The sequence below is a fragment of the Myotis daubentonii genome, chromosome 3 (assembly GCF_963259705.1).
Source record: "Myotis daubentonii chromosome 3, mMyoDau2.1, whole genome shotgun sequence".
In the NCBI taxonomy this organism is placed as follows: Eukaryota; Metazoa; Chordata; class Mammalia; order Chiroptera; family Vespertilionidae; genus Myotis; species Myotis daubentonii.
Window position 1 is genome coordinate 148,737,892 of NC_081842.1, and position 27,985 is coordinate 148,765,876.

Below are 27,985 nucleotides of genomic sequence, written 5' to 3' on the forward strand. Positions count from 1 at the left end.
ATGCTAATTAGACCGGACGTCATTCTGACATCCTTCTGGACAAAGCTGGGGCCTAAGAGAGGTCACCTGGGGTACCAGGTGCCTGCGCTGTGGCTGGCCCGGGCAAAGCTGGCTGGGTGCCTGTGGCTGGCCCGGGCAAAGCCAGCCCAGGTCCTGGGTGCCTGCGGCCTGCCAGAGGGAGGGAAGCCTGGGTCCTGGGTGCCTGCGGCTGGTGGAGGACAGATGCCTGGGTCCTGGGTGTGGGGGCCAAGGCAGAGGCAATTAGGGGCGAGCAGTTAGAGGCAGGTGAGCGGTTAGGGGTGATCAGGCAGGCAGGCAAGCAGTTAGGGGCATCAGGCAGGCAGGCAGAGTGGTTAGGGGTGATCAGGCAGATAGGCAGAGTGGTTAGGGGTGATCAGGCAGACGAGTGGTTAGGAGCCAGTGGTCCCGGATTGCGAGAGGGATGTCTGTCTGCTGGTTTAGGCCTGATCCCTGTGGGACATCCCCCGAGGCGTCCTAGATTGCAAGAGGGTGTAGGCTGGGCTGAGGGACTGACCTCCCCCCCCCCCCCCGCATGAATTTTGTGCACTGGGCCTCTAGTCTTAATATAACTGGAAAAATATATAATCAGAAATGTGGTAATTAGAGAGTTGGAAATTGCTATGGAGAATGGAGGGGAAAATTAGTTCCAACTAGATTGTTTGGGGGAAGGTTCCCTAAGGATTTTGTATTTTGAATTGTACCTGACTAATAAGTGTGATTTTGGATGAATTTTGCTAGAAGAGAAATGGTTCCTAAGTGCCAGTGCTTGAACTAGAGATGATCCGTGAAGTTTTCCCATTGCAAAATGTGAAAAATAAAAACGGTGGTTTAATAGTAATGCTATATTAATCATTCAAAGAGTTTTACATCAAACACCTATGTACCCAGCGTCCAGGTTAAGACATGTGTCCTTATTGATACATATAGCTCCAGTTCCTTCATTCCTAATGACTTCTAGAAAAGTCCGCCTAGTGTGCATACCTTAGTTACTGAACCACACACTCTTTGTACCCATTTTGCTATTGTAAATAGTGCTGCTCTGAACATCCGTGCACATCTTTACTTGTGTGTATCTCGAAGAGCTTCTTTTATCAGGGGGTTTTATTATTTTTCTGTTCCATGAACCCCCTTTTCAGTCTGAAACCCATGACTCCTCAAAATAATGCTTTTTAATGCATAAAGTAAAATATATAGGTTTGTAAAGCAAACCAGTTACACTGAGAAACTATTCTTAAAGTGCTAAAAGGCAAACAAGGTTGTGACAGGACGTTTACACAGAGACATATACAACACATGACCGTTGCTGGATTCAGGTTTTTTATACTTTAGGTTTTGTGGTACCTAAGTTAGATTTTCCTTTTGGGGGAGACTCCTGATTTTTGCCCCAAGGTGAATGAGTTGGGTTGTATTTTATCTTTTTCTGTTCTCAGAAATTTTATATGAGATTGGAATTACTCATTATTTTAATATTTGCTGGAATTTCTATCTTCAAACAGTCTTATTTTGTGAGTATAGAAACTATTGATCCTAGTTGTTGAAGGGTTACTGATCTCAGGCTTTCTGTGTCTTTTTGAGTCTGGTTTAGTAAGATAAAGCAAACTTCTGCAAGACTTCAAGAAAATAAAGAAGACACAAATAAACACTATTAAGAATAAAAAAGGAACATGCCTGGTAAATACAGGGTGGGGCAAAAGTAGGTTTACAAATTTGTATGGAAAAAAACTTGTAAATAATAATGTACAGTAAGAATAAACTCTGTGTTTTGCATACTCACAACCGTAAACGTACCTTTGCCCTACCTGGTATAGATTCAGTGAAAATACTTTTTAAAAAGATTCTCTGAACAACTTTAAGTGATAAACTTGAAATTTTCAAATTTCAATGAAATTTGACAGCCTCTTTTGGGAAATATGAGTTGAGTGGTTTTTTCTTTACTTTTTCTCTGAGTTTCTTGGACCTGTGGATGTATGTGTACCATAAAATTTGGAAAATTCTGGGTCATTATTTCTCCAAATATTCTTCTGTTTCACACTGTCTTCTTTTGGTATTTCAGTTACACATGTGTTAGATTGATGACCAGCAACTCTTGGATGCTCTCTTCTTTTTCTCTCCATTATTTTGATATTACCTATCTGATCTTACATGTTTTTCACCTTTCCCTTAGAGCAGCGGTTCTCAACCTTCTGGCCCTTTAAATATAGTTCCTCATGTTGTGACCCAACCATAAAATTACTTTCGTTGCTACTTCATAACTGTAATGTTGCTACTGTTATGAATCGTAATGTAAATATCTGATATGCAGGATGGGTCGTTGGATCGCCAAAGAGGTCGCGACCCACAGGTTGAGAACCGATGCCTTAGAGCATTTAGCACATTAATCACACTTATTTTAAATACCCTGTCGATAATTTTAAAATCTGTGTCATACAAGAAGCTGGTTCTGTTGATTACTTTGTCTCTTGGTAATGTTTTGTTTTTCTTACCTTTTCCTAAGCTTTGTAATTTTCTGTGTTGAAAATTGGATACCTTGTGTAGGACAGTAGACTAAGGTAAACAGTTTTTGTGCCTGGTTATGCGCACACCTTTCCTTCCTCTGGGACTTTAATGTGGGGGATTTGAGTTAATATAGTTAGGAGTTGGGCTGGGTTTGAGGTTTGTTTCTGTGGTTAACCTTCATTACACCACAGACTTCAAATTCCTCTAACAATATCTTATTTTTAGATTGGGGGCTGGTTTGCCAAGCATTTTCTCAGTGTCTCTAGGTCTTCCCTTTGCATAGCACCTCAGAGAGGGTCATTCTCTAGCAGTATTCCAGTTACCTGTTACAGGAAGTTGGCTGGTAGAAAATACCTCTGTCCTATTGTTCTGATAAAGTCTCAGCCTTAGGCTGCACTGTCCCTGGGCCTGGGGTATTTGGCCTTCTTAGTACTCCTGCCCCACCCGCAACTATAGTCCTAGGCCCATATATAGTCCTGCCCCTTCCTCAGATACAAAAATTTCCCTAGTGCCCCAAGGAGATTAGTATTCCAACCAAATTAAACCTTTTATTCCTTAAAGGAGGCAAGCAAGAGTTAGTGCCCCTCCCGTATTGGCTGCTATTCCCCTCCCTCGGGCCTGTACCGTTGACCTCTCTTTTTCAAGGTTCTCAGCAATATTTTTTGTATATACCTGTTGGGGCCCATGAAGAGATTTGTGAACTTTGCTGCGCCCTTGGGCTCCACACTTGGCCTCCACCAATCTGATACTTATTCTAGTTGAAATATGCTTAATAGTTTCCAACTGCTTCTGCCCTTGTCTCTCCTTAGATTTGGGGCTAGTTGGTTGCCCTCTGACCTCACTTCTATGGGTTCAACAAAAGTCATGAATGTAGAGTTTGACTGGCATTTTTTCTTTTTTTAATTGAAAGGGTGAGCACAATGCACTTTCTGACTCTCTAGATTCCTGACAGAATTCAAAAGTCTTTATTATGATATATTTGCAATTACTTTGTAATTTTTATGTCTTCCTTTTCTCTGCTTTTTCCTCCTTTATTGCTTTTTATTGGCTTACTTTCATTTTTCTTTCTCTCTTCTAGTGTGACTTTCATAATTTCTTTTCTATTAGTGTATATTACTTGAAAAATATTGAAAATGCTTATTTGACTAAACAAAGACTAAAGTTAGTAATTATCTCTGTCTTCCTTCCAAACTAGTAAGGGCCTTAGACGAACTTCATGTGCTCTTCTTCCATCTTCAGATCTTACATTTTACTGTTATTGTATATCTTTTTTATACATCCAAATTACTAGGCATTATTGTTGTTTTATGGAGTCTTTGCTCGTTTGAATTTGTTTACCTATTTTACCAATTTTTTGCTCTCTATTCTTTTATTTAAGTTTCTTTCCAGTTTCAATCATATATTTATACTCGTACTTTCTGAAAATAAATATGCTTTCTCTCACTCTTGTGTAAAAGTTTAGCTGAGTATAGAATTGGAGGATGAAATTTATTTTTTTAAGCACTACATATTTTTCCTGTTGATATATATGTCTGCCAGATATTTCACTTTCCCCCTTCACAGACTCAGATTTTACCTTCGTTTGCCTCTTCTTTTCTTTAGCATTCTAAGCTTTGTTACATTCTGTCTTAGTGAGGATTTTATTTGTCCTGTTTGGGACTAGTTGTGTTTCCTGAACTTCATGTGGATTTATATATATTTTCTTTTTTTTTCTTTCAGTTGTAAAATATTCTCAACTATTATCATTGCTTAGATCAGCAATTTTCAGCCGGTGTGCTGCAAGAATTTTTAAAACATGAAATACCTGACCATTTAGTCAGGGGCACTGACGTCTTTTCCCTTAGATCAGGGATAGGGAACCTTTTTTCTGCCAACAGCCATTTGGATATTTATAACATCATTTGCAGGCCATACAAAATTATCAACTTAAAAATTAGCCTGCTAAATGGGAAATATCTGTAATACTATTAACAATAAAACATATATTTAAAAAAATTAGCCTGCTATATTTGGTCAAACATTTAATTAACTCACCCCTAATGACTTGGCAGGGCCAGACCAAAGGATTTTGCTGGCCTTATATGACCCACGGGCCAGATGTTCCCCAACCTGCCTTAGGTTGTGAAATAAAAAAAAATGACAACAGCCAGCACAATAGAAGCCATCCTATATGAATGAATAAAAATTATATCCATTTTTTTTAAGATTGGCAAAAATATAATATCTTTCTGGTGTGCCGGGAAACAAAAAAGGTTGAAAATTGCTGTCTTAAACCATCATCTCTCACCTCCTTTTTATTTTATTTTATTTTATTTTATTTTATTTTATTTTATCCTGCAACCTCTATTAGGCAGTTTTGGTTTTTTTGTACTTTCTTATTCTCTTTTCTATGTCTGATTTCTGAGACACTAATTGTTTCTTCAGTGTATTTAATCTAACCTTTAATTGGATTTTTAATATCAGTGGCTATATTATTTTTAGAAATTGCACTTGGTTATTTTTTAAAATTTGTCAAATTTTCTTGACAGTAACTTGTGCTTTGCTTTTGCTTCCTTTTTTATGTCTAATAATTTTGAACATAAATTATCTTTTTTTTTAAACATAAATTATCTCATATAAAGTCTCTGTGATTTGTTATATAGGGTTCTTAAAAATCTCTTCTTGCTATTTTTTTATTTACTGTTTCTCATTCATAGCCAATTTTTGGGTTTTGGGTGTGTTTTGTCATTCTGGGTCATGGAATTGTAATCAGGGTGCAGGAGGAATTTTATCTGTGGGAATTCTTTACAGCTTATCTTAAAGGTATGTTCCTCTGAAGTATAGTTATTTGTTTTAATGGTAGAAGGCAAGGCAGTAGAAAGAGGTGGTGGAACATTTTGAATACAATACCAAGAGTTTACTACAATTTTGTAGACAGGCAGTATTCGTTGAAAATGAAAAGGAAGAGAGTAATATAGAGGCATTACTTAGAAAGGAGGCATTTCTTCTGTGAGTCAGAAAGATAAGTAAAAATGAAGATGAAGAAATCCAGAAGTGGTAAGAAATGTTGGATCTTAAATCTATTAGATGATCCAGATTTTTAATTAAAACTAGAGGCAGGGTTGGTTTCAGAATAGATATGATAGGAACAATTGAGCATTTATTAAGTATCTGTTAAATTTCAGGCATTGTATGAGATTCCTTTCATAAACTTTTCTCATATAATTCTTACAACACAGCCTTGAAAGGCAAGTGGGAATATCTATGCTTATACCAGTGTACTGAAATTTGATGGGATTAGATAACTTGACCAAGGTTGAAGAACTGTTAAACGAGGAGCCAGATTTTACATGTCTTTGGTTATGAAAATTCCTATTGTTGCTTTCAGGCCCCTGATAGAATAATTTGAGGTTGAGAAAATTCAGGCTGGGTTAAGCCTGAATGGAAAAATTATCTCAAGTCAGTTGATTCAAGTTCTATGGGGGTTTTTTATAGCATGTCCTATAATTATAAAACATGAAGCAGATAGTGTTTATTGAGTTCTTACTATATATTAAGCTAGTTACATGTATTATCTCAGTTAATTCTGAAGAAAACCAAATGGGAAATAGGTAGTATTTTTTAAATTAATTTTAGAGAGAGGAAGGGATAGAAAGAGAAAAAGAGAGACAGGAAAATATCGATGTGAGAGAGAAACATACATCAATCTGTTGCTACCTCAATGTGCCCAGCTAGGGATTAAACCCACAACCTAGGTATCTGCCCTGACTGGGAATCTAACCTGCGACCTCTTGGTGTATGGGATGGTGCTCCAACCAACTAAGCCACAGAGGCCAGGATAGTAGTATTTTTATATACATTTTTAAGTAAGAAAATTGAGACTCAGAAATATTAACTAGTTAGCTTAATCACCAAATAGTAAGCCAGAATTCAAAATCAGTCCATGCTCCATGAAAGTAGACTGTTCTGTGTATTGGAGGAATGTAGACATGCACATGGAACATTTTTGAAAACAGGTTTACATCCAGTAAATGGTAATGGCACCTTCAATTGGTCTGTGCTTTATTTTGATAATTGGAAAGAAGAGCTAAATTCATCCTCATCCTGTATCTACCCACTTTGTACCACATTGCCTATTTCAGAAATTAATACCTTCAAGTTCTATGTGACCATCCTTGTAGTTTATAGGTATTTATTATATAACTAGAGGCCCAGTGCACTAAATTCATGCAAGAGGGGGTTCCCTCAGCCCAGCCTGCACCCTCTCCAATCCAGGACATCCCTCTCGCAATCTGGGACTGCTGGCTCCTAATTGCTCACCTGCCTGCCTGCCTGGTCACCCTTAACCACTCTTCCTGCTTGCCTAATCACCTCTAACGTTCTCCCCTGTTGGCCTGATTGCCCCTAACTGCTCTCTTCTGCTGGCCTGATTGCCCCGCCACTGTGGCTTTGTTCAGAAGGATGTCTGGAAGATGTCTGGTTTAATTAGCATTTACCCTTTTATTAGTATAGATGGTAAATTGAGCTATAATGAGAGTTTCTAATTATGGACCTTATGAATTCATTAATTTGATTTTAAAGCAGTTTTATAAATCTTTCACTTTTTTTAGTTTTTAAGTATTTGTTGAATAAAATCTACCTATAAGTAATATAACAACATTTTTTTTTTAAATATATTTTATTGATTTTTTACAGAGAGGAAGGGAGAGAGATAGAGAGTTAGAAACATCGATGAGAGAGAAACATCGATCAGCTGCCTCCTGCACATCTCCCACCGGGGATATGCCCGCAACCCAGGCACACGCCCTTGACCGGAATCGAACCCGGGACCCTTCAGTCCGCAGGCTGACGCTCTATCCACTGAGCCAAACCGGTTTCGGCAACAACATTTTTTATAATGTTGTATAAGCATGAAATGGGTAGGTAGAAATTTATGAGTTTTTTCAGGCCTTTTATATGTATAATCTGAGTATTTGTATTTTTTTTATTATTAGAACCAGATCAACAGTAACCATCTTCGAAGAGCAGAACAAGAGGTGATCAGTCTACAGGAGAAGGTGCAGTATCTTTCTGCGCAGAACAAAGGACTGCTTACTCAATTAAGTGAAGCAAAACGCAAACAAGCAGAGATTGAATGCAAGGTAAACATATCAAGTAGCTAGTTGTTTTTGTCAATATAAAAATTCCTGTTTTGTTTTATCTCATTATTGATTACATCATCTTTAAACCAAATAAAGCCATAAAACTAGTTTAATGTTCCAGTTTTTCTGAACTTGGTTTGGTGGTTGCTTTCAGACCAGGGTAGGGCATCTTGCTCTGAGGTAGATTTCAGGTAGGAAACCTTGTTTTTGACCACTTGGTTAAGTGCCAGTGCATGAAATTAAGTTAGCCAAGGGGTTAAAACTGGTATCTGTCTGCAACATTTCTTTTGACCGATAGCCCTTTAAAACCAAAGCTTTTAAGGTCTCAACCAAGAAGATAGGTAATTTAGAGAGGTTAGGGCAGCTCTGCTTTGATAGGTACCTTATTAGTGGGCAGTGAATATATTCACATGTTTTCTGGATAGAGTAGAGAGCAAAAGAAATGGGTGTGTGCCAATGGATTGGGAAAACTGTGTCCATTTCTCATTACTACTTTAATAAGTTTTTCTATTTTTGTGTGAAGTGTTTGAATTCATAAAGCATGTAAAAGCATTAGAATGCAAGTATGTTTTTTCCTGAAATAAGTTTATAGTATAGCAGTGGTGAAAGAGAGAGGAGATGGGAAGTGGGGTGGGAGGAGAGGGGGTGTGTGTGTGTGAAATAACTAAAGAGGTGCTGGGGTCTGAGCATTAGAATGGATTGCTGAGGACAAGTTATGGGATTTAAAAAACAAACTAGATATCCATCTTTCCATGGTGAGATCGTAGGAATGATGCCCTTTAAAGATTCCAGTCCTATTATTCTATGATAAGAAATAAGACTTTCAATGGCACATATAAAGCTGTAATTCCATCAACTTGTTCTGGTGTCATTAAAAACCAAGAGTGAAGCTTGAGTGGTTTATCAGTGTCACTGAAATCCAGAGATGAAATTACATCCTAATTAATATGCATGGCTGTTACAATTTACACTGACAGAAATCTGTAGGCAGTACTGAAATTTGTACTAATTTAAGAGGAGTCCCTCTTGAAGTATATGACTAGACTAATTTAGAAATAAAATGATGTGGGATGAGTTTATATCAACTTGATTTGTTATACTAATATTTTACTGAGTTTTTATTGTGCTATATTGTCTGCTGACTCATTTTTATTAAAGAACTAAATGTAATGTTTTTCATTATTGCTATAAGTTTTTATTAAAATGTGTTGATAACACTATTTTTAGATTTAATATTTCTCCTCAAATGCCTTCCCACCTTTTAATCAAAGTAAAGTGTTCTTTGGAAATAAATATTTGGGGAATTTGCTGACGAAAATAATTTTCTTTGAATTTAAGCAATAGGCTCAGATTTGGAATTTTAGAGAATTTAAGAACTCTTTTGAGATTTAAAAAATTTTTAATGTTCATTAATACCTCTGTGAAGTATGTTACAGATGCTGACTCTGATATTTCCCCTGCATTTAAGCTGTGTAATGATTTATTTAATCTTTTATAATGCCTTTTGCCTATTTCAAGAATGACTAGTGTGTTATTTGTCTCTCTAGCACCTAGTACATTCTGATTAAGTTTATTTTTCCTTGTTATGTTGGAACAATTCAGGAACAAACCTATCTTTCAAGGAAGCCTGTCCTTCAATTATATAAATCTGATTAATTTTCATTTAGTTTTATATGATTATAGCTTATTTGTTGATAAACAATAATAAAGTTCATTTAATTTTTTATTTATTTAAAATGTCAGGATGCTATTTTAATATTAATGTTATTTTCCCTCTGTAACTGAATTTGAATGTTCCCACTTTAAGATCATAGTACAAGTCTATGATTCCCAATATGAAAATCCCAAACACTATAAAACCCAAAGGTTTTTTTCATAAATTTTACACAAATTCATTTGGAAGCAAAACCTGATTTGAATTGAAATATGGCCATTTATCATTTTTATTTATCCAAGTTGGTGTGGGTATTTATACTTCACTGCCTCATTGTGTTGAGCATTGAGTATACTGTTTCATTATGGATGCCACCTCAGCTCCTACTGGATATATCATATTACTTTTGTAAAATCTAAAAAATCTGAAATTTCATAGCACACCTGGATCCTAAGATTTCAGTAATGGGATTGTGGGATTTTCTACATAAATTAAAATTTGAAGATTATAGGAAGATTTTAGGTTCTCTAGTTCTACATATATTGAGAAAACATATTAATTTATATACAAACTTATAAAATTGTGTAATGAATAATGTTAAGTGAGGAAAGTCAGTCAAGGTATTTTTACTATGATTACAATACTAATATTATAACACCCCTTCTATCTCATTCTCTTCTTGACCCTCCCACATACCTCTTTCATTTTTTACCCCCAGGTTATGCTTTTATTTTTTCATAAGTCCTTTTAGAGTTTCTTTTAGGCAAATATTGTGAAGTAAATGTTCATACTTTTTCTTGTCCTCACTCTTTTACATGAAAGTTAGCATACTGTATATTCTGCTTTTGCTTTTTTTTTTTTTGGCCATATGTTTTCTAAAGTTTTAAATATCAGTTCTTGAAGTGTCTTCTCATTATTGATGGGCACATGGGTTGTTCCCAGTGTTTTACTACTATAAACGGAGTATAATGAATAACCTTGTAAAATACATAATTTCAGATGTATAGAAATGTATCTACACATTCTTGTAGGATAAATTCCTATAAATGTTATTGTTTGGTGAATGAGTAAATACATTGGTTCTTTTCATAGATTTTGTTAAATTACCCTCCTGAATGTTGTACCATTTTTTTCATTGACAGAAGGGCATTATGGTACCTGTTTCTTTGTCATGTTACTTACAAAGTGTCTAGGCAAATATTTTCGTTTTAAATAGATGTAATTTACATATTCTAGGACAGTGATTCTCAAATCGGTTTGGGAGGAGGCGAGATTATGAGACTTCAAAGAATGATGGCATCTACTTATGTATTTGAGAATAAAGTCAAATATTTGGCTGTCTTCTGTCAGTTACTCTTTTTTTTTTCTTCTTTTTCTTTTTGTTTTTGGTGCCCTCGACCCAAATGGAACCCGGGACCCTTGAGGCCGCAGGCTGACGCTCGATCCACTGAGCCAAACCGGCTAGGGCTGTCAGTTACTCTTATAGGCACTGAGGATACAGTAGTGAGGAAGGTGGACATAATGTTTAGTGGGATAATAAGTGAAAATTGATAAGATCATTACTAATGATCTACTGTGGACTGGGAGTTCAGAGGAAGTGGGAATTAAGATGCGGTGCTAGAAGGTGGTATGAGAGGTGGGACCTAAAGAGTAGCAAAGAATTAGTCTTGTGAAGAGCCAGCGCAAGATCCCTGCATGAATAGGGTCACAGAGTTCAAAAGCAGGAAAGAACTTGGTTGCTGAGTCTTGTACATAATGAAAAGCTTAATGAGATGAAGCCAGGGAGATAGGCTGTGACCCTACTTCTTATATGTAAACTAGGGGCCCGGTGCACGAAATTCGTGCACTGGGTGTGGGGCGGGGGGGGGGGGAGAGTGTCCCTCAGCCTAGCCTGCCCCCTCTCACTACTGGGAGCCCTCAGGTGTTGACCCCCATCACCCTCCAATCGCAGGATCGGCCCCTTGCCCAGGCCTGACGCCTCTGGCCTAGGCGTCCGGCCCGGGCAGCGGGGACCTGCAGTGGCAGCGGGGGGGGCGCCGCGATCACGCGGGCTCCGCCCCTGCCCCTGCAGGATGCCTCTGGCTGAGGCGTTCAGCCCGGGCAGCGGGGACCCGCAGCTGCAGCGGCCCCGCGATCGTGGGCTTCGCTTTAGGCCCAGGCAAGGGGCCCCTAGCTCCTGGGACTGCCAGCTTCGACCGTGCCCAGCTCCCATCACTGGCTCCACCCCTACTTCCTGCTCTCACTGGCCATGGCGGAAAAGGCACCTGATTCTCTGATCATGGCTGGGGGGCAGGGCAAAGGCGGCCCCAGGGCCGCCTTTGCCCTGCCCCCCAGCTCTTAGCTCCCCCCTGGGTTTCCGATCACTGTCAGTGGCAGGGGGCTTCTTCCTGCTTTCCCTTTTGCCTCCCTGCATTGTGCCTACATATGCAAATTAACCGCCATCTTGTTGGCAGTTAACTGCCAATCTTAGTTGGCAGTTAATTTGCATATAGCCCCGATTAGCCAATGAAAAGGGTATCGTCGTACGCCAATTACCATTTTTCTCTTTTATTAGTGTAGATTTTTATACTCATGGCAACAAGTTTGGGTTTTGCTCTGTGGGAGGCTAGTGAAACATTTTAAGTAGGAAAGCAATATATGATATTTTTTCTGTTTTACTGTATTTGCTTCAGATTTTTTTACTTTTTGAAAAGATTCTTTTTTAAAAAAATGTGTTTACTGATGAGAGAGAGAGATTGAAACAACATGATAAGAGAGAATCATTGATTGGTTGCCTCCTGGGGATCACACCCAAAATCCGGACTTGTGCTCTGACCTGGAATTGAACTGTGACCTTCTAGTTCATGGGTCAGTGCTCAACCACTGAGCACACTGGCTGAGATTTTTTTACTCTTGATTTTAAAATAATTTTATGTTCAAAGAAAAGTGGCAAAGATAGTGCAGAGAATTTCCATAGACCCTTTCATCAGCTTGTCCTGATGTTAACATCTTACATAACCATGGTACCTTTATTGATACTAAGAAGTGAATGTTGATACAATGTTAGTCCTAAACTATAGATTTTATTCAGATTTTCCTAGCATGTCTCAGTTTCCTCTAATCTGTGACAGCACGGATATTATAGAATATGGTTTTAGAGTTTTTTCTTTGTGACATTTTGAGGTGGAGGGGTAAATATTATGCAGAATTGTGTTACAGTCTAATTTTTGTTATTATTTGAATATGATGTAAATATTTATTAACATTTATTCTTCAGAAAGAATATGATTTTTAAAGTATTATCTACTAACATTATTAGTATTCATATCTTTGTTATTCTGTTGTCCTGGTTAAGGGTTTCAAAGTTCTCAATAATTGTTCTTTTATAAAAAACTTAACTTTAGTTACTAGTAATTTTAAAAAATTTAATTAAGTTAAATTTTAATTTAAATATTTTGAGCAATATTAATTTATATGAATGATATTTCTTAATATTTAAAGATGGGGTGCTATCTTGTATATTCATTTCATACCAAGTTTAGGAGATAATGGCTTTTTCTTATTTGATGGGCTTGTTATTTTCTGAATTTTGAGATAGGTTACAGTGTTTCTGTTTCTGTATTAATTTATCTTTAGTTTGGTTAATTGTATGTTTTATTATTGGCTTGTTTTGTTTGCCACCCTAGAACAAGGAAGAAGTGATGGCCGTGAGACTGCGGGAAGCAGATAGCATAGCTGCTGTGGCTGAACTGCAGCAGCACATCGCTGAGCTTGAAATCCAGGTACCATATGGACATAATAAAATACACATACAAATAATGCAATCGTTTCCTCTCCCTCTGTGCCTGAACAATTGTATCTTCATCCTGAAAATGACTGTGATTCTGTTTTTAACACTTACTCATTTCCAAGCCCATTCTTTTTATTGTTGTAAGTGTATAGTTCCATGACATTAAGTACATTCACATAGTTTTGCATCTAATCTCCAGAACTCTTCATCTTGCAAACCTGAAACTCTATACCTATTAAATAACTCTCTGTTCTCCTCTTTCCCCAACCCTTGGAAATCACACATTCTACTTTCTGTCTCTGAATTTGACTATTTTAGGTCCCTCATATAAGTATAGTCATGCAGTGTTTCTTTTTGTGACTGGCTTATTGCACGTAGTATAATGCTGTTAAGGTTCATCCATGTTGTGGCATGTGTCAGAATTTCATTTTTAAGGCTGAATAATATTCCGTTGTATGTGTGTACCACATTTTATTTATCCATTGATGATTACTTGAGTTGCTTCCACATTTTGGCTGTTGTAAATAATACTGCTATGAACATGGTGTACAAATATCTGTTAGAGTCCTTGCTTTCAATTCCACCCATAAGTGGAATTGCTGGATCCTATGGCAATTCTGTGTTTAATTTTTTTTTAAAATATATTTTATTGATTTTTTACAGAGATGAAGGGAGAGAGAGAGTTAAAAACATCGATGAGAGAGAAACATCGATCAGCTGCCTCCTGCACATCTCCCACTGGGGATGTGCCTGCAACCCAGGTACATGCCCTTGACCGGAATCGAACCCGGGACCTCTCAGTCCGCAGGCCAACGCTCTATCCACTGAGCCAAACCGGTTTCGGCATAATTTTTGAGAAATTGTTATACTTTTTTTCACAGCAGCTACAGCATTTTACATTCCCACCAGCAATGCACAAGGACAAAGGTCTCGATTTCGTCACGTCCTCACCAACATATATTAATTTTGTTTTCTTTTTTCAATACCAGCCATCCTAATGAGTGTGCCTGGTATCTCACTGTGGTTTTAGTTCGCATTTCCTTAATGATTATTAATATTGAGCATCTTTCATGTGCTTATTTGTCTTCTGTGTATCTTCTTTAGAGAAGTGTCTATTCAAGTCTTTGCCCATCTTTTAATGAGGTTATTCTTGTGTTTTAGAAGTTCCTTATAGTGTCAATCCCTTATCAGATATGTGGTTTACAAACATTTTCTCCCATCTCATAGGTTGCCTTTTCACTCTTATTTCCCTTTATGTACAAAAGTTTTGGGGTTTTTTTTGAAGTCTAACTTATGGGGGTTTTTTTTGTTGCCTGTGCTCCAAGTCCATTTTTGAATGATAATGATCACATTTCTATATTGTCAAAGCTGTTTTCAAAAGAAAATTCAAAGCTTTAAAAATAACTGTTTTGTCACTTCTTCTTATACAGTACTAGAGGCCCGGTGCACGACTTTGTGCACGGGTGGGATCTGGCTAGCCCACCCTGATTGGGGCAGATCAGGCCAGGCCGGCTGAGGGGAGGGACTGCGGGTAGAGCCAGCCATGGGGGAAGGGTCGCAGGCGGTTGGTGGGCTGGCCCCACCCCCTGGTTGAACTCCTGGTTGAACTCCCAGTGGAGGGGACAATTTGCATATTAGCCTTTTATTATATAGGACTAGAGGCCCAGTGCACAAGATTCATGCACTGGGGGGTTAGGGGTCCCCTCAGCCCAGCCTGCACCCTCACGCAGTCCAGGGCTCTTGCAGTCTGAGACCCCTTGCTCCTTACTGCCCGCCTTCAGAGGAAGTGGGAGAGGCTCCTGAATTGAGCATCTGCCCCCTGGTGGTCAGTGCATGTCATAGCGACCAGTTGTTCACTGTTCAGTCGATTTGCATATTATGCTTTTATTATATAGAATATATAGAATAAGGTAATACATACATTTCCATTATGGGCAAAGTATTATATTTAAAATCTTTATTTCTCTCACAGCATTTTATTTTGGTCTGTTCCAGGCTATAAATAGTTTTATCTGCAAATCTAGAATTTTCTTCCCACCTGAAAAATAATTTTGTCCTTAAATTACAATTAAAATTCAGTTAATTTCTGCCCTAGCCAGTTTGGCTCAGTGGATAGAGCATCAGCCTGCAGGTCAAAGAGTCACAAGTTCAATTCCAGTCAAGAGCATGTACCTTGGTTGCAGGCTCCTCCCTGTCCCAGGCCCTGATTGAGGCATGTAGGATGCAACCAATCGATGTGTTCTAAGACTTACATATTATAATCTCATCTTTTGATCTGGGTCAAAAGTAATCACAGCACATTATGATTTGCATAAGTTTATTAAAAGGTATCTTTTCTGTCCTATTGATAATATTACCCATAAAGTAGCACATATTCAGAAAAACTTAAGGCATACATAATATATTTATAATCAGCTATTTACATTGCTGTTGTATGCAATTCTAGTTTAATATGTACTTTTCTAACATCAAGAAAATTATAAAAAATTTTATACATCAGTCACAAAATAGCAAGATTTAAATCACTCTTTTTATTAATTCTGAAGTACTTATTAAAATGAAGAACTTGGCATAATGCATGTTTTATTTAAGATGAAATATAACATTTCATTTTTGAAAAATAAACGAAAATGTGTGAAATTTTTACTATCAATAGCAGTATGTTAGTATCAAATGGCACTTGATTAAGTGATCACTGGAATCCTGATTGCCAAATTCGTTGGTATTTTTTCAGTATTTGTCTTGCTTGAACATATCTCATTTGTCATTGTTGACCTCTCATCCTCTTTTCATTGTCTCCTCCCTTGGCTTTCCTAACAACACTCACTTTTGACTTTCTTCTTTCTTTCTAAACTGTTGTTTTCAGTCTTCTCTATCAGTTCTGAATCTTTGTATTCTTCCCAAAATCCGAGTTTTGGGTGTTTTAAAAACTGTATTCAAATGAAAAGTCTCACCTACATGGCTTCAGGAGCAGTCTTTACAAGTGATTCCTAATATATGTCCATCCCTAGCATGTACTACTTTATGAGGGATATTATCAACAGAACATAAAGGATACCTTTTTATAAACTTATATAAATCAAAACATGTTGTGATTACTTTTGACCAATAATTGTTAAACCTTTTAAAAATTACTAGCACAATAATACAGAGTTCATAAAGCAAAATTATAATCCTACTAGAGGCCCCGTGCATGCAATTCGCGTGCAGGTACGGTTGCTAGGCCTGGCCTGCGATCAGGACCATCTTCCCTGGCTGCTGGCAGCCTGTCCCGCCACCCATTGCCACCCACCCCCAGTTCCCCATTCGCCGTTGGGCAATCGGAGCCTGCCAACCACGGGGAGGGACCAAGAGGTTGGCCATTCCTGCCCGCTCACCGGTCCCACTCCCATCACGTGTCGTCCTCTGTATGTGGGGTGACCGGCAGGGCAGGGGCCTTGGCCTGGTGTCACTCGCATCCTCTGGTTCCCCATTTGCCATCTGGCAATTGCAGCCTGCTGGCCAGGGGGAGGGACCGAGAGGTGGTCAGTGCACCTCATAGCAACTGGTCGAGCAGTCGTTCTGGTCATTCCGCCGTTCGGTTGATTTGCATATTGCTCTTTTATATCTATATCCCATCTAATAAAAGACAAATAGGGTAATTAACCGTACCTCCGATACGCTTCCCATTGGCTAATCAGGACGATATGCAAATTAACTGCCAACCAAGATGGCGGCTGATTTGCATACTGCAGGCAGGGCGGGACAGCGCCATCCTGCCTGCCCCGCTGCCATCCAGGCCTGCTCTCTGTGACCTGGGTGGCAGGTGGCTCGTATGGGACCCAACCCAGGGCTGGCGGGCAGGACCACACCGATCCGCCACCAGCCACACCCACAAACGGCCCTCCCGAGGGGACCCGAGGCTGGCGGGTGCTAATGCACGGATCCGCCACCGGCCACGCCCACAAACGGCCCTCCCGCGGGGATCCGAGGCTGGCAGGTGCTAATGCATGGATCTACCACATGCACACCCGGGGCCGCCTTTGTCCTGCACAAACTATGCAGCTGGGAGAGGGGAGTGGGGCCACTGAGAGCAGAAGAGGAACTTCCCAGGGTTTGCATCAGGCAGCACAGAGCGGAGTATGAACTATCCCGACAGGTAGCTGCTTGCTCATTCACTTACTTGCTCATTCATTCACTCATTCACTCACTCAGCAAACCCTCTCAGGTCCCTGGCACCAGGCCAGGCACTGAAGTTGAAGCAGGATAAGACAGAGCTATGTCCTCAAGATGTTAGTAATTCAGTAGGGCGAAGCAGGCACATGAACGAGGCGGTTGTATGCACAGATGCAGTGTACTGGGTTCGGTGAGGGCTGTAACTAACACCGACTTTGTTCTCTTGATAAAATGGGGCCTCGGGAGCCAGGCCGCCCCAAGCCTGTAGGCCTGTGCCTAGGCCAGGAGTGGCCGGGGTCCTGGAACATGACAGAGGGTGCAGGTCGGGCTGAGGGGTCTGGCCTCACCCCTCACCCTCACCCCCGAGTGCACAAATTTTTGTGCACTGGGCTACTAGTAGATATAATAAACACATAATATGCTAAGTGTCCAGTCGTCCGGTCGGCCGTTCAACCAATCAAAGCGTAATTTGCTAATGATACGCTAAGGCCGCTCAACCGCTCGCTATGACATGCACTGACCACCAGGGGGCAGACAGTCGGCCGGTCAACCAGTCACTATGATGTGCCCTGACCACCAGGGGGCAGACGCTTTGACCGGTAGGTTAGCTTGCTGCTGGGGTCTGGCTGATCAGGACTGAGCGAGACAGGCCAGACACGCCCTTGAGCCCTCCCACACTCTCTCCCCAGCAGCTGGCCAACCTCCCACATTCCTCCCTGGCCCTGATCGCGCACCGGTGGGGTCCCTCGGTCTGGCCTGCACCCTCTCACAATCCAGGACCCCTCGGGATGTTGGAGAGCTGGTTTCAGCTGGATCCCGCAGACCAGGCCGAGGGACCCCACTGGTGCACGAATTCATACACTGGGCCTCCAGTATATATATAAAAATGTTATCCATATGACCACTATAGAAAATATTGCCTATACTCCATAGTCTACACAATCACACCCTGCTCCATTATCATGAATTTTATGGTAATACTAAAAGTTATGGTGATTACCATAAAACTCCTTATAGTTGTATCTCTTTGTTTGCATCTCTGATCCACACAGTTTAGTTTACCCTGTTTCTGAATTTTGTATAATCATATTAAATATTTTCATTTTTATTTCTACTTTCCTTGTTCAACAGTATGAGTCATCATTTTTATTGTTATACATATTCCATTTTATGAATATATCACAGTGTATTTGTCCATTCTAATATTAGTGGTCATTTAGGACTTTCCAGATTGGCACTATTCTGAACAGTGCTGTGATTATGAGCAATCTTGTGCACTATACTAACCACCTGTACACAAGTTCCTCTAGCATTTATACCAAGGTGCAGAATGGCTGGTCAGAGGGCATGCAAATATTCAACTTTATTTTCTTAAAATGCACCAGATTAAACTCCCAACAGAATCATACGAAAGTTCTTATTGTTCCACATCTTCCCCCAACACTTGGTAGTGCCAGATGTTTCAATTTCTGCCAGTTGGGTGGGTATGCAGTGATATTTCATCATGTTTTTAGTTTCCATTGACCTGGTACTAACGATTTTGGCCATTTGGATTTCCTCTTTTGTCAAGTACCTGTTAGTCTTTTGTGTATATTTTTCTATTGGGTTGTCTTTTTCTCATGAATTTGTAGTTTTCTTTATTGAGGTTATATTTTACAAATTTTTACTCTCTGTGACTTGTCTTTTGTTGTTATTGTTTTTAAATTTATTGTGTCTTTTAATGAATAGACCAATAGTCATTGTTGCTGTTGTTACTGTTTTTTAGTATGTTTTTAGGGAGAGGAGAGGAGAGGAGAGGAGAGGAGAGGGGAGAGGAGAGAGGGGAGAGGGGAGAGGGGAGAGGGGAGAGGGGAGAGGAGAGGAAGGGGAGAGGGGAGAGGAGAGGAAGGGGAGGGGAGAGAGAAAGAGAAACATCAATGATGAGAGAGAATCATTGATCGGCTGCCCTGACCAGGAATTGAACCGTGACCTCCTGGTTAATGGGTGGATGCTCAACCACTGAGCACACCAGCCAGGCTGTAGACTAATAGTTTTCATTGATAATGAACAGCTCCACCTGGAAATTGTAGACACTTCAAATTCACCATGTTTAAAATCAAATGTGTTCCTATTTCCAACTAAAATTGTTTTCTTATTTTTTTCCTCTAGGCTTGATCAATGGGATTATATATTATTGAACTAGAGGCCCAGTGCACGAATTCGTGCACAGGTGGGGTCTAGCCAGCCTGCCCGGATTGGGGCCAATTGGGCCAGGCAGGCCTGGGGGAAGGGACGCGGGAGATTTACCGGCTAGCACCGCCCCAATCAGGGGGGGGTGCCGATCAGGGACGGGACCAGTTGGGGCAGGGGCCATGGGCAGTTGGTCAGCCAGGCCTGCCCCCTGGTCAAACTCCTGGTTGAACTCCTAGTCAAGGGGACAATTTGCATATTAGCCTTTTGTTTTATAGGATTATTCAACCTAGTAGGAATTTCACTTGTGCTTTTCTTATCCTCTACCATATATACCAGGGCTGTTATATAGAGTGTGCAAATTTTCAACTTTACCTGATAATATCCAATTATTTTACCAAGTGCTTGTGCTAGTTGACATTTCTATCAGCACTTTACCCCCTCACCTACTCTAGTAGATTTGTTTTCAAAGAAATTATTTTAAGAGAATTCAGAGCCCTCCTATTGCTCATAGGGAAGGACACACGACTTAAAAAAAAATCTCACCCAAGGATATGTTTATTGATGAGAGAGAGAGAGAGAGAGAGAGAGAGAGAGAGAGAGAGAGAGAGAGAGAAACGTCAATGTGAGAAAAACATTGATTAGTTGTCTCTCATATGCATACCAACTGGGGATCAAACCCACAACCTAGGTATGTGCCCTGACCAGAAATAGAACCCACAACCTTTGGTGTACAGGATGATATTCCAACCATCTGAGTCACCCAACCAAGGCTTCAAAAAATCCTTAATAATTCATACAGATTAAAGTGTCTTGCCCAACTCTTCAGTTCCTTCAAAAGAGAAAAGGCCTGAGTAAATGTAAAATTAAATCAAAGGTAATTTTAATGATTTCAGAAACATTTAAAAATCTTACTTAGCCTTTCTATATCCTCTGCCATTCCCTTAATTCATCTGCCCCTCACAACTGACTAGTAATTTCCTGTCCAGTTTCCTTTTCTCCACCCTCAGCTCTTCCACAAAACTACCAGTTATCTTTCTAAAACATAAAAACTTCTATTGACTGCCTTTTACCTACCAAATCATATCAAAGCTCTTCAACATAAAATGCTTATCTTTTCATTATTAACCAACCTGCATTTCTAGCTTCATCTCTCACCATTACCTCCCCATTCTTCCTCCCTACACCCTACACACATATACTCTCTTTTCAAAATTTCACATTCCTTCAGAATTAGATACCATTCTACACATTGCTATGTCTTCCTAAATTGCTGTGTTTTTCTGTGCCCCCTAGTCTTTTGAGGTGCTTTTGCTTACTGAATTTTTCTTGGTTAGCTTGCTATTAATACATTTAGTAAATGTGTTTTCAGTAAACATCTTAATGATTCAACTTCTACTCATTTATTTACTTACTACATGCAGATTAGGACCATAAAGAGAGCTTTTGTTAAAACCTGAAACTCCTTCTTCAGTTCCAAGAATAATACATTTTAGGTTATTCTTCGTCAAGGAAATATCTTAGATCACTTTCAAGTTCCACTAGGGGGAGAACTCCACTTAGTCAAACATTTTTATACTTCAAATCTCTTCAGACCAGCTCTTTCAATTACTGTTACTCTCATGAATAAAATGTTTCAAACTCTTCACCTAGTAAGTTACATTAGTATATAAGCTGTTATTTAGTATAATCAAAGACTGCTTTTTAATGTAGTTATGAAAATTGTACTTTTATAAATGTCATATTTAGGTGAGAAAATACATTAGATAAATACTTATTTCTATAAATACTAGAATTATATAGTAGGTATACTTATGAGGCTGAAGTTTATTAAATTTATTTTAAAAGATTCTTTAGTCAACTTGACACTTTTATGATTTAAAGTTCATAATCTCCCACATGTGATTGTTCTGAGATAACTACATCTGTAATATATACTTAATATCCTCTCCCATAATTCTCCCCTCACCCCTCTTTTGAGGAGGTATTTTATATTAGGGTTTCACAATGAATTTAACCTTTTCTAAGTGTAGCGGCTTTAAAATTTTGGCATTTCCCTAGAACTGTTTGTAAAAGTTATCACCTAGGTTTCTTCCTTCTCAACATGAATGGCACTTATCGATGGATTTTAGTCACCATTCTATAGTACTTATTTGGGTTGAAAAGTAAGGTTACAGTGTATATCATTTCAATTTTTGTGACAATTCAGAGTTACAATTCTGAATTTTAAATACTGCATAATCCTCTCACTTCATTCAGGTCTCCATTATTTTCTTAAAAAAAGCTCCTTTGGCCAAATTTCTATGTAAAATAATATTCCTGTCCTGATTACTATATTCTTATGCTGCTTTATATTTCTTCAGGACAATCTTTTGTCATAAATGATACATTTTTGTTTTTATGCACATTCTCCACCAGGATGGAAGCTCCATGAGCAAGGAATTTTTACCTGTCTTATTCAATTTCTGTATTTCTCTGTACTTGGTTTAGAATGCCTATTACATAGCCATCACTCAAATATTTGTATTTGAAGAAATTAAATGAATGCAATAATTTACTCACCTGCTGTTGTTTCTACAATAAGTGATTTTTAATATATATAATTTGAGTATTCAAATGTTTAAAATTCAGAGGTTATCCTATATTCACACACGTATCAATTGGTATACATCCTTTTATCAATAGGTCACTACTTGTTAGGAAGGATTAAATGAATTCAGACTTGGCCTAAATGCATTTATTATTATACAGAAGAAATTACTGAGCCTGGGCCCTTCTTTGAAATGTCATTGGATAGAATTTAAATCTCTGAAAATTCAGGTATATTTATTGTTGGTGTTAATGGCTTTAATTATACATAAGATAATGGCAATTATCTTTAAAGGAGAAATTTATTTTTTTCTTGCTCTCTGCACATGTGCTTTACAAGATAACTTGCTGGCTGAATGCCTCAGGCTAATGGAATTTCTTTAAGTAGCCTGCAGAGATAATTATCACATACCCTGATAGGAATAAAAAACTTAATTATCACTAGGAACAAGAGGATTTTAGAATTCTAAATGACTCTGTGGTCACAACTTTTTGTCTTCTTAAAATTCCTAGAGATTTTGTATTGGTTAACAGTATAGATTTTGAAGTCAATCCTCTTATTAACTATCTCTTTGACAAGTTAACTTATTTTTTATTTACTCATTCAAAACTGAGGATCCTAAAGTTACCTGCCTTAGAGTTGTTGGGATTAAATGAGAAAGCATGTGTACAGTGTCCTTTCTTCCCTAACTAGTCTCCAGAAAAACAGCTCAGAAAGTACCTAATATTAAAAAAAAGCACATTCAGCTTTGTAAGGGATTCCAAAAATTACAACCAAACTGGAAAGTGCAGAAAGTATTTGAGTTTTCTTTAAGATAGTCTTTATCCACCGCAGGTAATGAATTTATCCCTTTGCAAGAATTGTGTATAGCTTCAAATTAAGAATTGCTTTGACTTTTTGGTTTTTCCTAAAATGTATACTTCAGTAAGCTTATTACTGTCCACTGTAAGCCCTATTATTTAATTTACCCTTTATTATGTATTTTTCATTTTGGGGAACATAGACTTTATTACTTGTAACTTTAATTCTTCCAGGATACTAATAATAAAAGTAGTAATAGCAGCCTTGATTGCTTTTGGAAAACATCCAGCCCACAGGTTGTATAAGACCCTGGAATTCATCTGGTCTGTCCCTGCGAAAGAAAGCATTAGGGCTGAGTTAATTAAACATTTGACCAAATAAAGTGGGCTAATTTTTAAGTTGATAATTTTGTATGGCCTGCAATAATGTTTATATATATATATATATATATATATATATATAATCTCCAAATGGCCCTTGGTAGACAAAAAGTACCCCACCCCTGGCAGTATTAGTCACTTAAGTATATATTCTCTTATTTAGTCTTCACAACAACCATGTGGCCCTGGCTAGTTGTTCAATGGTTAGAGCACCGGCCCATGGACCAAAGGGTCAGAGGTTTGACCTGGTCAAGGGCACTTACCTCGGTTGCAGGTTCCCCGGCCCCGGTAGGGGCACATGCAGCAGGCAATCAATGTGTCTCTCTCATGTCAATGTTTTTTTCTCTCTCTCCCCCTTCTCTCTCCCTCCCTCTCTTTCTCTAGAAATCAATGGAAAAAATATACTCGGGTGAGGAGTAAAAAAAAAAAAAAAAGCCAACAAAAAACAACCATTTGACAAAATAGGTATTGTTATTGTCTCCATTTTATAGTTAAGGAAACTGAGACATAGAGATGATTTTAAAATGAGATTTTGTTGTTTTTATGAGAACCTACTCTGTAACTTAAATTCTTTCTGGGATTAAAATGAAATGTTTTTCTTTAATATTAAAAGTACTGTCATGGTAGTTTTATGAATTTTCTTAATAGCAGATCAACTGCCTCCTATAACTCTGCTTATAATATAGTTCCTACCAGTTCACTGTGCATCATTTAAAATCTTTCAGTAGCTTCCCATGGCTTTCACAACAAAGTTCAAATTCTGGCTCTCCTCACAAGACCCTTTCTGCTCTGATTCATGCCTCATTTTTTACTTTTCTCAGCATATGCCTGTACTTGAGTCACAGTAAATTAGTTAAGAATCCTTCCAGTCTGTCATCTGATTCACTCTTTGTTTTTCTTCTCCTTTTTACTTCGGAAAGGTGACCTGCTGTGATGTGTCTTCCCTGATGATGCCAATTCAGCCAATTTTGTTGTCTCAGCTCCTCTAACACTGTTATAGACCTCTCTTATACCTCTCATAGTATTTTTAAAAATATATTTTTATTGATTCAAGAGAGAGAAGAAAGAGGGAGAGGGAGATAGAAACATCAATGAGAGAGAGTCATCATCCGGGGATCGAGCCTGCAACCTGGGCATGTGCCCTGATTGGGAATCGAACCAGTGACCTTCTGGTGCATGGGCCAGTGCTCAACCACTGAGTCACAACAGCCAGGCCACCTCATATTTTTTTAATCATTCTCATTTAAAAGCACAGATGTGAAGATTAAATTATGAATTTAAATGAAGTATCGGTTTCAAATCAACAAATATTTGTGGAGTGTCTACTATGTGCCTGTCCATATTCTAAACACTTTAGAAGAATTAGTGAACAAAACACAAAATCCCTGTTCTCATCAAGCTTATGGTAGAGGGAAAAGTCAGATGAACAAAATAAATGAACCATATGTAGTATGTAATTTAGAAGATGATGAATGCAATAGAGAAAAAAAATGTATGAAAGGGAGAGGGTTGAGCTGTTGATGATAGGGTACTATTGCTATTTTAAATTTCAGCAAGGGCTCATTAGAACCTGATATAGACAAAGATTTGAAGCAGATAAGTCATGCAGATTTGGGGGAAGAAATCCCCGATAAGGGAGGGAATAGTAAAGGCAAAGAGTCTAAGGCCAAAGAGTTTGTCTGAGTAGAGTCCCTGGGTGGCGTTAGAGGAGAAGCAGAGGATGTCTGAGAGGTAAATAGGGCAGATCATGTAGGGCTCAAGATTTAGGCCTTTTTCTGAGTAAGATGGAAAGTCACTGGAGGATTTTAAGCTATGAGTGATCAGTCAGATGACACTTAACCTATTTAAAAGATTGAATTGATTCAGAAAACAATATTCAATAGAACTCTCCACTTTCCAGATGGTGGAACAAAACACAGAAAAGTTAATTTTGCTCAGTTAATTGAAGAAAATAGATGGGAATCGAACCCAAGCCTTCTGATATTTAACCTGTAATTGAGTTTATGTTTTGGTTATTATAGAGATAAATATAATAATTTGTCATGACCATATTAAAAGCTTCTGTGGGCTGAAACCGGTTTGGCTCAGTGGATAGAGCGTCGGCCTGCGGACTGAAAGGTCCCAGGTTCGATTCCAGTCAAGGGCATGCACCTGGGTTGCAGGCACATCCCCAGTGGGAGATGTGCAGGAGGCAGCTGATCGATGTTTCTCTCTCATCGATGTTTCTAACTCTCTATCTCTCTCCCTTCCTCTCTGTAGAAAAATCAATAAAATATATTTAAAAAAATAAAATGTTTAAAAAAAATTTAAAAAAAAAAGCTTCTGTGGGCTAAGCACATCTGTGAAATTAATTCTGCTTTGTTATAAGTAATGGAAAGGTTTTCGTTTAAAACAGTTTAGTTCTACTCAAATCCAACTTTTTGTTCTTTTCCTGGTACCCAGTCACATTTACCCACTTTGGTTAGTTTGCCCAGCAGATAACCTCTTAGGATGCCTCAGATGGGCAATACCCTAACCACTCCTGGCTTAAAAACACCCACTCAAAATTCTGTTCTGACATAATTAGGTTTAAATCAGTGTGCCCAGATCAGTATGCAGTTATGACAAAATTGGAGAGGAAATGATAAAATCTTCACTATTGAACTTTAAAATAGTATATATTTTAATTACATTACCATGACATTACTAAGTGATGGAGTTTTTTCAGGAAACTTTGTGATCAATTCATGCTTTCCAACTTCCTGAGCTGTTTGTTAGTTTCACGACAGGTGGTAGTTTAATATGCCAATTTGGCTAACAAACTTTTTTGGGCAAGATTTTTTTCCCCCTTGAAGCAGTGCTTTCTGTTTTGAGCAACTTACTTGATTATTAAAATACTTTTCATTTTTTAATAGTTTTCTCAAAATTTTAATCATTTTTAAATTAGAAAAATATCTATTCTGTAACCTTATCTAGTCTTAACATGAATTCTCAACAAAGAAAGTAAGGTATATAGAATATTTTACTTAGCTTGTTACCTAGTCATTAGGTATTATAAAACTTAGTTAAAACTTTTTTTTACTAATGTGCTCAGAGATTATTCTTGGTATCCAACTTTAGTATGCAGTTAAATATAAAGGGATTTAGTATCTAGAGGTTTTTAAGGTATTGCTGTATCTGTAAATGAAAGATATCATTCAGATACCCAAAACCAATTCATAGTAGCATCTGAAGAATTAGTAAAGGTAGGTTAGACTCTTAAGTATCGTAATATCAGTGATTGTCTTGGTGTTATTAAAAATTAGTTTATGTACACCTAGCACACAGATCTTGTTTTCTATACCATTTCCAATAAAAGAAATCAAGGCTTCTCAGAGAAATAGCTGATTCCAGGACTGAGACAGGAAATACACAAGATGAGCCTGGAGCATCTTATAATGCCGGAAAGTAAAGGAGTGCTCAAAAACAAAACAAAACTACATTAATAGATGTATGTTAAAGGGACAAAGAGGATCCAACTGCAGGAGCTCCAGGTCATCAAAGGTGGAAGAATATTTAAAGTAATAGTAGATGCCTGGCCAGTGTGGCTCACTGGTTAAGTAAGCATCAACCCATGCACCAAGAGGTAGCTGGGTTGATTCCTGGTCAGGGCACATGCTTGGGTTTTGGTTTGATCCCTATTAGCGGGTGTGCAGGAGACAACTGATTGATGTTTCTCTCTCAGGGTTTCTCTCTCTCTCCCTACTCACTACCTCTCTCTAAAAAATCAATAAAAGCGTACTTTTAGAAATATATAAAGTAGTAGTGGATTGTAACTCAAAGTATAAAATAAATATCTATGAATCCATGCTGATATAAATAATGATTGACTAACATAATAAATGGAGGAGAAGAGATAAATCTCTGTGAAGAAGAGTTCCATATGCTCTGCCCTCAAGGAGAAGAGTCAGAAATCCCTACTCCTTAAGTGTGGGCTATGCACAGTGACTTTCCTACAAAGGCTACAGTATGGAAAGGGCAGGGAAAAAATCTCTCTATATAAAAGCCTAAGTGACCGGTCGACCGGTAGCTATGATGCACACTGACCACCAGGGAGCAGACGCTCAATGCACAGGCATGGAAACATGGAACAGACTGATGAATCTCAGAGGGAAGCGGGGAGTGGAGAGGGCAGGAAGAGATTAACCAACGATCTTATATGCATACTAGAGGCCTTGTACACGGATTCATGCACCGGTGGGTCCCTTGGCCTGGTCTGCAGGGATGGGGCCAAAACCACTAGTCTGACATCCCCCGAGGGGTCCTGGATTGCAAGAGGGTGCAGGCCGGGCCGGGGGACCCTACCGGTGCATGAATCCATGTACTGGGCCTCTAGTAATATATAACTTTACAGTGGTGAAACCTAACAAACACTCCTTTACTTAGACCAGTGGTTCTCAACCTTCCTAATGCTGCGACCCTTTAATACAGTTCCTCATGTTGTGGTGACCCCCAACCATAAAATTATTTTCATTGCTACTTCATAACTGTAATTTTGTTGCTGTTATGAATCCTAATGTAAATATCTGATATGCAGGATGTATTTTCATTGTTACAAATTGAACATAATTAAAGCATAGTGATTAATCACAAAAACAATATGTAATTATATATGTGTTTTCCGATGGTCTTAGGTGACCCCTGTGAAAGGGTCGTTCGACCCCCAAAGGGGTCGCTACCCACAGGTTGAGAACCACTGACTTAGATGATTATGGTCAACATTAACAGTTTTGAATCACATTGTAAGTATGTACCCGTGATTCAGTGTGATAATAATGCCACTTTGTCTCTCTAGTCTTCCAGTAACCCCAA

At 38.6% G+C, this 27,985-nt stretch overlaps 1 protein-coding gene across 8 annotated transcripts in view; it reads left to right on the top strand.

Annotated features, from left to right (window-relative positions):
• Positions 1-27,985, top strand: part of EVI5 (ecotropic viral integration site 5) — a 176,310-nt gene that overhangs the window by 83,138 nt on the left and 65,187 nt on the right. For all 8 annotated transcript variants that reach the window (XM_059688827.1, XM_059688830.1, XM_059688832.1 and 5 more), the window contains 2 exons: positions 7,491-7,637; positions 12,957-13,052. In XM_059688827.1, the coding sequence (XP_059544810.1) occupies positions 7,491-7,637; positions 12,957-13,052 (243 nt within the window). The remainder of the gene's footprint in view (positions 1-7,490; positions 7,638-12,956; positions 13,053-27,985) is intronic.